General features: G+C 38.2%; 1 protein-coding gene across 1 annotated transcript in view; it reads left to right on the top strand.

Moving 5' to 3' along the window:
- The first annotated feature begins 4702 nt into the window (after positions 1-4702).
- Positions 4703-12595, top strand: part of KIAA1549 (KIAA1549 ortholog) — a 54530-nt gene continuing 46637 nt past the window's right edge. The window contains exons 1-3 of the mRNA XM_008948501.1: positions 4703-4735; positions 4938-5028; positions 7511-7656. Of these exons, the coding sequence (XP_008946749.1) occupies positions 4703-4735; positions 4938-5028; positions 7511-7656 (270 nt within the window). The remainder of the gene's footprint in view (positions 4736-4937; positions 5029-7510; positions 7657-12595) is intronic.

The raw sequence follows: 12595 nt of genomic DNA, 5'->3' as shown, positions 1-12595 counted from the left end.
TTTTTACACGGAACCAGGACAATCTCCCAAACAATGCCAAACCTCAAGTCCCCAAGAAGACCCTTAATGTAGGAAGGCAGAGCTACTTATCAGTGATGACTTAAGCCTGTCATGCTACACGCTTTATTCCCAAATTCTCCATTTGGAGCTCTTGAGAAATGCAGTCTCATTGGTGCACATCCCCAGCTTCAGGGTTGGTGGTAGCTGAACAAGCTATGTGTACACCCCTGCTTTCCATGACCCCACCTAGGTGCTGTCGTAGCTTATTGAATGAATGTTGCCAACAGACACTTGCCTTGGAGATCTTAGCTAGAGTTTGGTGGTGTTTGATAGAGAAATTTTGAAGACAACCTTCAAATTTGCTTTGACTGAATTTTCAAAACACTTGATGTTGTATTAAATAAAATACTTGTAATAAATCAAATGAAAATAAATATATTAAGTTTTACTTTAGTAATTCAGAATTTTTAGGAATGATTAGATATTCCCAAAGTTTGCCATGCAAAAAACATGAGGGTGTGTTGCAGATGGTGCTGTAAATCAAGGAGTATGTTGTCAGGACAGCTCATTTTCATTTGAGCTTGTCTAGTTTGGTCACAATAGTGCTTTGGTGCACTTGCAGTCACTGTTTTGGAATACCAGACGTGGTGCCATTTGATAGACCAGCAAAGTTGCAATACAGTTGCTCAGCTTATTAGAGCTATGAGTCTGTCTGTTGACAAGCACAATAGTGAATGTAGCTTGTGCACTTTTGTGAGTGAGGCAACCACGCTTGGTTATTTTCAGCTGTTTCTACAGTTTTAGTGCACTGTTGCTGTGACTGTACTTTGAGCAAAAGAATTTTAGATCTTCAGTATTCAGAGCCAGAAATCATGTCCAAAGGCTCATCATCATTGAGCGGATCCTTCTTGAGACATCTTATTCAGCAGTCTGAGGATGAAGATGCCTAAATGTTTGTTTTCAAGGCCCTGAACTCTGCACTCATGCTCTTGCTTTGTCTGCAGAGCAGTTGTAGCAGTGAAGATGTCATGAGGATCTTTCTTAGTTAGCTGCTTTGCTCTGTGCAAATTAATATGCAACCCTCTGCTTTTCAGTGTGAATTTTTGGGGTAATTTTTTGTTATTTACATATAATCGATTTACATATGTTATTGTTTATATGTAGATATGAAATGTTCTATGCCATTTGTGCTTTAGTTATCAATCATTCTAACAGTTGATACTCGTAGTGCTAACTTCTTTTTTCCCTTGAGGGCTCTGCTTAAGATTTTTCTAAGTTTTATGGTCTGCATCTGAAGAAAAAGAAATGTTTGGTAGCAGAGCTGTCAGGGTGTTGAAGTTGATTGATACTAAGGAAAAGCTACTTGTGCAGTATAGTTGTATCTCAACACTTAAGTGAAGTGAGACCTTGTCATCAATATCCTAAATATGAGTCTCACTTGAAGGAATGTAGTTGCTTCCCGCTGCTTGTTCACTTCACATGGTCTTTCACACACAGTCCTTTCACTCTCTGTTGTTTTTGTTCACGTAACTAATACGTGCTGTTCATACTTTTAACTGTGTGGGTTGTCCCTGTGCAGTACATTATTAGCAACAGCATTTTTTTTTCCTGAGATTTTTTCCACTCCTTTATAGTCAGGGTCAGTAATGGAAGTTGTTAGTTTGACAGAATGGGCTGTTCTGTGCATGAATAGGGCTCCTGGAGCAGCCAAGCCTGGAAACTTTTGGACTTCTTTCTTTTCCCATGGACATTCCAGTAGCCCTGGGCGACTTGACCTAGGTAGAGATGTCCCTGCTTGTGTAGGGAGGTTTGACCAGATGACCTCTAGAGGTCCCTTCCAGCTTAAAACATTCTATGATTCTGCGATTCAAGGTGACATCAGCAACAAGCTTATATTTGTGTTCAGTTTACACCTTCCTACATGCTTATTTTGCATTGTCCATCTTACAGCTCACATTTTAGGTTGTAAACTGGTTATGTGGTCATGAACTGTGTGTCAGCAGAAGGAAAAGCAAGTGTAGTCACATTTTTTTGGGGGTGCTAGTTCATTAAAAACAATACCAAATAATATATTTAGTATCTCTTTATGGCTGGAAGATTTCTCTGACAACAGGCAAAGGCTACCTGTGGACTAGATGAGGAATATTGACCTTTAAGAACTTACCCCTAATAAATATCTTTGGTTTTATTTAAGTAAAGAGAGTTGCCTTGGAACCTGCTATTTTTTTTACTATAAGTAGTACTTTGGGTGACATCTATTTTAGATATCTTGGAGATGTTGCAAGGCCAATAGGATAATATGAAATTGTATGATAGAGTACACAGACTGCAGAAATATTTGGCAATTTTTTTTTCTAGGTGGATTTTGGATCAGACTTCTAACAGATATGGTGTGTTACTGTTGCCCACACCCCTGCAATCTTATTTTTCAATTGATGCCTTCTCATTCTAAATACTGTATTCTCTCCATGCTTTCTTTACCATTTCTCCATTTATTAGAAATAAGAATGATCAATGTGGTGCCAGCTCTATTCTGCATGGTCCCACTTGTCTCTATATGAGAGGGTCAGAGAGGTCCTTGTTGGAGCATCTGATGAAGGCTGTGCTGCCCAAATGGTGTGCATCAGAGTGCTGTCGAGGTTTCTGGGTGACTAGGTGACCCTTCACCTTTTCAGTCAACATTGAATCAGTGCTGTTATGCATTATGGTACTTCAGGGCTTCATGTTAGAATCTTCTAGTCATGCCACCATTTACTTCATTAGTACAGCTATAGTCATTAGCAGACCAGCTGCAATCTAACTAATAACTGCATTTTGTCTATCAATCTTCCCTCTCAGAATAACAATCATTCTGTGCTGCTTTTAATCATTAGTTCTAGGGTGCATCAGGAATCTTGCAAATATGGTCTTGCCACAGTGCTGAGACTCCAGTTGAGCTCAGGATCTGGCCACATGTGTTGGTGAGACACTTGAGTGACCTCTGGAGTAAGAGTTGGGGCCTGGATTTTCAGAGTTTTGGCTGTGGTCTCAGTTGCAGAAGTGTCCATAATTTCATGCATTATTGGTCAGGTTTTAGAACCCAGCCTGAGTTGCCAGTGATCTCAGCACATCTTCCTTTTTGGTTTCAAGATTTTCTGCTCAAGTTGTTTTATTTTTAAATTTCATTAATTCCGTGAAAAGTTTAAGTGAATAGTCATCCAGCAATTTGCATGAATTAAATAATTTTCAAGTACTAATTAGAAAAAGTGTGAAGAGCACAAAATATTGAGGCAAAACGTGATTTTGTTTTAAAAGAAGAAAAAACTCACAACTGCTAGCAGTTCAAAGCTTTATGGCCATTGGAAGGTTTTTTATTTTCTTATCTTGCTTTTCCCATGCTTTGGAAAAACAACAGATGCAGTTTAGTTTATGCTTTTTTTTTTTTGCGGGTTGTATTTCTAGATTGAGGTAAACAATTGCATAACCAGAGTAAGTAGAACTCCAATCTAAAAGCTACAATGAGTAGAACCACATAGCAGGATGCCAAAACCAAATGTGTTTGTTTTAAAGGGACTTAGAGGTTTTTCTTGTATATCTGAGAGTTTTGGAAATTTGATGCATCCTGGTTAGTGTGCAGAGGATCGATGTTTCTTGTTCAGAGCAGAGGACCATGTTGTGATGTATTTCTGAACAGTAGGTCACAAAGTACCTCCCAGGTGATTCTCTTGAAGCTAGTGGTGCTATTATTGAAATAAAGGTGGAATAACCAACTTTTTTTTTTCTGTAAGACTGTTTATAAATCTATGAAAATAAAAGGTACAACATAACCAGCATTTCTTTTGCCCCTTAAAAACCTTACACATTTTTTGTTGAGGCAAGAGCAAACGAATCAGATGTTAGGTACGCTGACAGAGGTCAGTTACTTAAATCACTGAACAATTAAATTGGAGGTAATTTTCTGTTTCTCTGAAATGTGCAATAGCCCAGCTGGAGACAACTGAACACAAGACAACTTTACTCTAAATTGATCTAGGATGGACCAGGTCATTTAATCATGTGTCATATTCTATCCATTAAATGGTTTAAAAATTAACCTTTGTGTAATCCTTAAACTGCATCTGGATTAAATATTTTGAGAAAGTTAGGACTATTCCTTTTCCTTATTGCCAAAGTGAAGTTTAAGACTCCCCTTGAGGAAACTTTTGGCCCAGCCCCCATCTTCACATGTTTCCCAACATGTCTTTACTGCTCTCCAGTGGAAATCTTGGGAAAAATTTATCTCTACTGAAGTCAGTAGAAATTTTATTTACTTCACAGAAGCAAAGATTTCACTCTGGAGTGGAGCATTTTTTGAAAAATTGAGAAAATAGAGCTTGGAGCCACCAAGCCAAACACAAAAGTAGTGAGATTTGTCTGTGGCAATGTTTCTACATGCATTAATTTGTGACTTTTTGTTTGTTTGTTTTAGTTGTCTGTTAATAAAAAAAATAATAATTCAGGTGGTGTCTTTTAAATGCTTCCTCCTGCCTCAGTCTGCAACAAAGCTATATTCAGCTTTCTGCTTTACATTTAGTATTTCTGCCTTGGAGAAGATGTTATTTTCATTCTGAGACACTCATGAGTTGCCTTATTGCAAACCTTTTGAGCAAAAGTCTGATCCTGCAGTTAGCTCAGTAAGAGTTACAATTCAGAGTTACAGTGAGCTTTTACATTTCTAGGAGCAATGGCCTTGGTACAGCAGCTTGAAATCTTTCAGGTAATAAATCTGACTGCTTCAGTTAGCTTCTTTTTGTTCAGCGATGAACTGGGGAGTGTGTGTTAGGAGCGTTTTCCTTGCCATTGTGCTTGCATAGCCTCAGGACTAGTACTACATCAGTGTAAATAAGATGCTTACTGACAGTATAAATTACAAAGTAGCTTCTTTTTTGTGTATGTTGTTGAGAGTACTGTTCTTACAGATGTTTTTCCTCCATTCTGCTTTTTCCTCAGCCTTTCATTATCCCAAGCTCAATGTGTCTCAGTTGATGAAATCTTCCTGGGTGAGAACAGGTACGTACAATCTCTCGTGAGTAAGAGTGCAGTTATTTTTGTTAGCAAGATAACTAGCCTACGTAAGTATTGATAGCTTAGGGGTGCTGCATTTTTATGAGGTAATAATGTACCTGAGCTGAATAAATTCTAAAACCAAAGGCCTAGTGACCTGGAATATCTGGGAAATGTAATTCCCAGATCTAGAATGAGCTACTACAATTCCTTGATAATGCACACAAAGTAGTTTTTATCTATAAAGCAGTTCATTCTTAGTGATAACAGTTACATTGTCAAGTATAAAGTGTCTATGCTGCATGCTGTTGATATACCATATGGATTTTTAGGTTTTTATTTTAAGTGAAAATTAAAATTTTATGTAGCATTTTCTACCAAAACACACCAGGGGTAAGACAGAATGAAAATGGATATATTCTGAGTACATGAAAGAGTTCCATTACATTTCATTGATCTCTGCTGATTCATTTGCAGCAGATCTCTCCCACTCAAGTCTTCTGGATGTTTTATTCTATACTTCAGATACGGTTGAGCTGTCATATTTGAGTGCTCAAAGGCTATTGAGGTTGCCTGAGTGCGGAGGAAGCCCAAACAGTGACCAGGCTGTGGCTACCAAACTTGCTGTTAGGATGCAAAAGCCCCTGAATACATTTTTGTCTTCCCACAACTTTACCACCTGTAGTTCCCTAGTTGTGTAGACTTGCTCTTTTTTCAGATATCCCTGTCTCTTCTCACCAGTGTTCCAGTGTACTTTTTAAGCAGGAAACAAAGTTGCAACTTAATTTCTGAAGCCCATGCACTTTCAGAGAAGAAAAATGAAGAGCTTCAGGTCATGATTCAGTAACATGAGAGAAGCTACCTATGTGCATCCCACATCCAGTGTCATCCTTCCTTAGAGATGTGTTGGCTTTTGTGGTCACACCCTTTCTCACTCAGCCTTAGGTTTGCTTTGTTCATTGTTGCAGGGCTGCAAGCTCCCTTAGGTCCTGCAGTAAGAGGGTTCTTCCAGGTCAGAAATCACATCCCTTTGGGTTTTTCAAAACTTCCTGACTGTAAACTTTTGAATTGCAGCACCTTTATTGCTGTAGAGGAACTTTTTGTAATCCCAGTTCTTGCAGGCAGCCTGGGAAGAGCTAGTGGACTTTGATGGGGTCAGTCCTTTCAGTCTGTACATTGTATATAAGGGTAATGAATCGTGACATGGGAAAATGACAGAATTCATGCACATAAAGGTTTTTATTATTAGATTACACTGATTTACGTGCATTTATTCTAGTAGTCATGAAATGCTGGGATACCCAGTGTTCTTTGTAGCTGTCCCTCTCAGTTGTAGACTACAGTTCATGCTATTAAGCATAATTCACTGATACTGAAATTCAATACACAGGCTTCTACTTGCTGTGTCTAATAGCCTTTGGCCACTGTCTCTTTATTTTGCTATTTAGTTCTGAGATACTTAGTCTATGATTGAATTTAGAGGACAGATGCTGTTGCTCTCTGTGAGAAATCATGAAAATGTTTCCTTTTTCTGGTGTCTGCAATGAAAATTTTTAAATGGAAAAAGTGGGTTTGATAGTTTTGCTTTTAAAATTAAATGCATGTGTTTAATTGTATTAGTTTATTAATCATGATGCTTCAAAAAATATGAGAACACTTAGTGAAAGGGGGACTTAAAAAAAAACAAATCAAAACAAACAAACAAAAAAACCAAACAACACATTTTAGTGGAGAAGCACAGGAATGAAAACTGAATTATTTTCCTGCAGTCAGCAGTGAGTTGATTTACTATCCTTTAGAGTTAAGTCATTTGAATGACTGTCACTCCATTCACTCCACTTTTCTTTTACTGGATGCTGTCTTGTTAGTAAAGGTCTACAATTTTTTTCATGTTCCTTATCTGTTGATCCTTGGGAACACTTTTCAGCATTAGCTGCCCCAGTGACCGGTGGCTGGGAGCTGAAATGGCAGGGCTACTAGCCAGTTGTTTTGTGTTATGATGGGCACACTTGTTTATCTTATTAAAGGTAAGTGCACGTGGCATGCACAGTTTCATTCATGTGCTGCTGTTGTACCTTTTCTCCTTTATTCTGAACCCTTGCACTGCCCATCTCCACCACTGTATCACTTCTGAGCACTTTTTGGTTGAAATTAGTTGCAGCAGACAATTTAAACTTTCTTTTTTTTTCTTAAATAATTCATGGAATGCTCATAAGTTTGGTGTTTTTAGAATTTAAGCTGTTATTTTTCAGTATTTTTGGTCTGGCCCTTTAAAAAAAAAAAAAATTAACCTTTTTCCACCCAATGTCTTTTCCCACATGTAACCTCCAGCTGAACTGGGTGGTATTCCCATATGAATACATCTACTCTTGAATTGTCCATGAGCTGTCACAGGGTGACTCAAAGCTTTTAACTGAAGTTGTGTAACAGCCACAGAAAAGTTTTGCTGATTGCTTTGTGTTCTTGGGTTGTTTTCCCTGCAATGTAGTTCTCTTGGGTGTCGTCGACCAGCGAATTCAGGAGGAAGTGTTCCAGGCCGAGATGGAACGGAAGCTGGCTCACCTGTTCAACGAGGCTTTGCTCAGGGGGCGGGTGTGGAGACGAGCCAGCTTTGCAGGCAGCAACATTGTGCAGGTATTAAGAGCTCAGAGGAAGAAATAAAGGGTAATAAAATACTGAATAAGTAAATATTGTCTAGGTTTTGTGTTGAGAAAGATAATTCAAAAACATGTATCACATTTGGCTGGTTGATGGTGCTTGTATTTTGCACCCAGAATATGGTTCTTTTGGATACTTTATTGTCTTTTAAGCTAAACATAACAAATGGAAGCAACTCTGAGTAGTTAAGAGGTTACTAAAATATTCTGATGACTTCTTAAAACAACATTGAGATTATTTACTGTAAACATCCTATGTTAAAAACTTGCTCTCTTGTCTGACTTACATGGTGCTTAGCAAAAGGAGACAGGATAGTCATCTGAGACAAAATACTGTTGGAAAAGTTATTTAACAGCTCTCTGTGGTGTTTTGATGATGGTGTTGAAATATGAAATAGAATAATATGCAGCTTGATGCAGCAGCACAGTAGTGTGTTCTACTCTTTAATTGCCTATTTGTCACAGTACTCTTGGTCACAGGAATGGCTTTTAATGATGTCAGAGTTGGCACATGTGACAGCTTCGACTGTCAGGATTCTAGTGGAATTATTCACATATTCACAAAAACTTGGATGTTTAATTTTAAGTTTTTAATTCTCCGGTGTGTTCTTTCTCCTCAGTTCAACAAACTTAAAGCCAAAATACTTTTTAATAGCTCATCTTCCTAAAAATTACTTTTTCCAGCTAATTCATCGACAGTTGGTTTGCCTCACATATGCCCTTCTAGTAGTTCAGTTCTATTATCTTTATTTAATTTAATGCTACAATTTTTGCTACTACTTAAATTAACAGATGTTGGAATTTTCTTTCTGATGTTTTCCTGTGTCAGAAACATCTGTTTCAGTAACAGATTTTATTTTTATTTTTATTTTGTGCAGCTTTGAATTGCTGTAAATAGATTTCTGCTTCAGATCTTCTATTCCCAGCACTGCTTATTGCACTTTGTTCTTTATGCCTTAGTCTTCCTTTTGCATATAAATTAAACAAATATTTCTTAGGTTGCTAGGAAAGATACCACAACCTATGAAACGTGTATGTGTAGATTACAGTTTTATGATTTTACGTAGTAAAGCTCGGGTAATTTGTTTTTGCATGCACAATATTACAGGCAGATCCTTTCTAGATAAAGAACAGTATTTTGGAAACTGAAAATACAGTGGGTTTTAAATTACTTTTTATTACTTACTGAGATATAAAATGAGGTCTGCAGCTCATGTTCCAAGCAGCAGTGCTGCTCATTTATGCCTCTAAAGAGTCTGCAAACTGCTGTCTTTGGACAGTGGAGGATTCTTGCGGTTATGGTCCAGACTTTCTATGATCCCACATAACACAGGGCTTCTCCAGGGGCTCACAGCCCAGGCTGTGGGATGGGGTTAGCACTGTAGTGAAGGAGGAAGGCTGAAGGAGCTACCTTGCTGCTAGGTGTTCAGGATAGGTATTCTTCTTCTCTGCATGAGAATGGACGGTGCCATCAGGTACTATAGCTTCTTGGTAGCTTGGTTTGGCAGGACGTTCAGGTGTGTGGTAGGTGAGACAGCCTCAGAGACTTGTGTGCAGCTGGAGCAATGCACCTGGTAGTGGGCTCCTGAGTGGATGACGATTTCTTTTCAAGGATGCTCTTCAATCAGTTGAGGATTGGGTCCATAGTCATTTCCAATGAACCTTTTTGTTTTACTGCTGCTAATTGTAATCCTTTTAGCCAAGTTTAAATGCTGTATGTGAAGGGTGTTGTATATATGCATCCATATATATGTTTAGGGAGAGCTATTAATGTTCTTTGTGCTTTATGTTCAGATTTTCCCATATATATTTCTTGCACAGAAACCAGTCACTGCTGTGACAGTAGGCCACAATGAAGTGAAAATACAAAAGCTGTTACAGAAGCAACAGCAAAGTGTTATATACTTGCTATTGACAGGATATGCATATACTTTTTATTAACAGGACATGCATATATCCACAGAAAACCAGACACGCATTTCACTTGTGTTGAGCCCCTGTAGACAAGAATTTTTCCTGAGGTGAAAGATATTCATAGTATATTGAACTGTGACATTTTTAAGCTCTGGAAAATCAAGACTGTGAGTCAGAAGGTGAAGCAATTATTTGTGAATGTTACTGCAGGCATGTTAGTTTCCTTTCACATACTAAGAAAAAGGAAGAGATATCTTGTGAGACTTAGATTACATTTCTAAAGGCATGTGTTCGGATCCAAGAAAGTTAAAAAATACTCTTTGAATCTAGATGCTTTGAATAAGAGCTTTGGACTACCTAGGGTGTCCAAATGGCATACTTTCCCCTTCCATTTGCCTATCAATGATGTTAACAGGTGGCATTCCACAATAAAAAGAAAAGAAAAAAGGCTGTAACCGTTACAAACAAAAAAAACTCTGAAGCTTCAGATAGTTCCACTGGGTTTTGTGTGATGCTCATAATGCTTCACAGAGCAAGTTGTATATATTTTTAATATGTATCTGCTGTTGCTGTGAATTTGAAGGCATGTGTTTAACATGGTTTGAATTGCATCTGCAGAGGCTAGGCACTACGCCACATTTGGTCAACAGTTTACCATAACTCAATTATCAATAATTTTTTGTAGGAATTAAATGGCTTAATTGTAGTTTAAAATACATCAAGAGCTAATACAAAAATAATTGATTTTCCTTCATTTCAGTGTGCTTGGTCTTTTGAACCTAATAGAAAGTGAAAAGTGATCCTACTAAGCAACAAAAAGAACAATGTTCTGATTTAAAGAGCATGTTTTAATTAATAAGGCAGAAAGCAGAATCTTTTTAGAGTTTTGTGTTTTTTTTTCCCTAGGCGATGAATGGCAAAAAATGGAAAACAATCCTCACACATGCATTTTGGAGATTGTATGTTTGCTTGTTTCTAAGTAAAGCTCATGCCTTTGAAACTCTGACCCAGTTCACCCAGGGATTCCTCACTCCTGATGGAGCTGCTGGCTGGGACATCCCACTGGCTGACTGACATTCTGCAAACGCCTTGCGAGCTTGCCCATCACATGAATTTCCCCACTTGAAATTATGCACTAGATCTGGTTACCAAGGCAACTCTGCTTGCTGACCTATGATATTTTCTTGAAAACACTTTTCAAATTAAATTTACTGACACCTGAACACAGTTAAGCCTTTACTCTGTAGAGGTTAAATGCACATCTAATATCAACAAAGATGGTATCATTTATGTACACAAAAGCTGGATTAGTCTTTTTTTCATTTTCTGCCTCACATGTATTGAAATTCTTCTATCTCCTTCCCTATGTCATACTTCACGGCCAGAGTATAAATGTAAAATACTTAAATGCTTCCTTACACATGGGTTGTTTTGCTGAATACCTGGAAAATACAGTTTTTGCTTCTGCTTGCATTCTTAGCACTCTGAAGCATAGAGACACCTCTTTAAAAGGAGACAAAAGTAATTGAAGCTGCACAGAGTATGATTTGGAGAAAAATGGCACAAAACCTAGTATATAGGAATTGAAAAAATGAGCACAGTGGCTGCATACCTCAGTTTTATAAACAGACTTTAAATCAGTTCACATCCAGTGTGCCATTTTCTGTGTTGCAGCAAATTTAAAAAAAAAAAAAAAAAAAAAAAAAAACCACCAGACTTTTTTAGTGAATCACTGACAGAGATGAAAACTGAAGTACTGATATTGTCACAGCTGCTGTATTTATGTACAGGTCTAGGTCTCTCGTAGTCACCTCAAGAATACCCTACCCAGCCATCAGCTTTCCCAGAATAGAAATCCATAACCGTCTCCCCTTGGACTTGAAATTTTGTCTGCAGTTTCCTTCAGTAGGGTGTGAGCAGTCATAAAATACTGTGTATTCAGAATGAATTATTTCAGATAAATCTTATCTAAAAACAGTGAGCTTTTTTTGTTAACACCAGGATGTACTTCCACCCTACACCGCATTTCTTCATGCTCATTCCCAAGTTCTCTATACTGTGCCAAAATACCTCCAGCTGCTACTTCCTATCTCCACGTCAACTGTCCTCACCCGTCCCTGTTCCTCAGCATAGGGAGTCGCACACTGTTGGGTTTAATTCCGTGTTAGAAATTGTATTGTTTCAGTTGTGGCAGCTTGCACTGGAATCTGTCCTCCTTTCCCTCTGCCCTTTCTAAAGGCAGCTGTGGAGAGGTCCCTTTTTTAACCCATTCAGCCAGTTTCTGACTGTTACTCTGTGTGTATAACATACAATTACAGTACTCCTTGGGTACTCCACAATGCCATAAAATGTATGATGATTCAATTTAAGACTCTTCTAAATTTCTGTGGCTTTCCTATAAGCAGAGAGGTTTCATAAAATTAAATGGAGAAACCTATTGACTCTCAGTCCCATGTGGCCTTTCAACTCCCTCACTCTCCATGGGAGTTAAGTGCTACTTAGGAAGGGTTCATCTGTGCTGAAAGCAGATACCAGTTCACAGACCCTGCTGCACTGTGCACTGAGGCCAGGCTGTGGTGGAGGCAGCAGGGCTGAAGCAGAAATACAAAGCTGTGGACATTTGTTAACTAATGGTATATATCTGGGTTCTGTGATACCAGATTCAGCCTTAACAGCTGCTGAGTGTGTGTCGAAACCTCATTTATTGATACTCTTTTGTTACCTTCTGGCAGGGATTGATTGTCCTTTAGCTGGTGGAAGAGTGAATAGCATTCAGGATGAGGTGCAGCATTAATGCTTAATGGGTCCTGTTAGCAGGTCTTGCTGCGTTGCAGGAATTTTCACATTTTTCTGCTCTACTTGAGGTCTTCTGTTTCTTATATCAAATGTTACTTACATTGAATGGTATTCTTTTCATTCAGTTGCTTTAGCCTAGAAGATTTCCCTGATAATACTACCTTCTTTTTTATATACCTTGCTGTTACCACTCCTGGGAAATTATT

The sequence above is a fragment of the Merops nubicus genome, unplaced genomic scaffold, assembly GCF_000691845.1.
Source record: "Merops nubicus isolate BGI_N331 unplaced genomic scaffold, ASM69184v1 scaffold1160, whole genome shotgun sequence".
Classification (NCBI taxonomy): domain Eukaryota; kingdom Metazoa; phylum Chordata; class Aves; order Coraciiformes; family Meropidae; genus Merops; species Merops nubicus.
The sequence above is the reverse complement of the archived record's forward strand: the minus strand, read 5'-3'. Positions and strand labels throughout refer to the sequence as shown.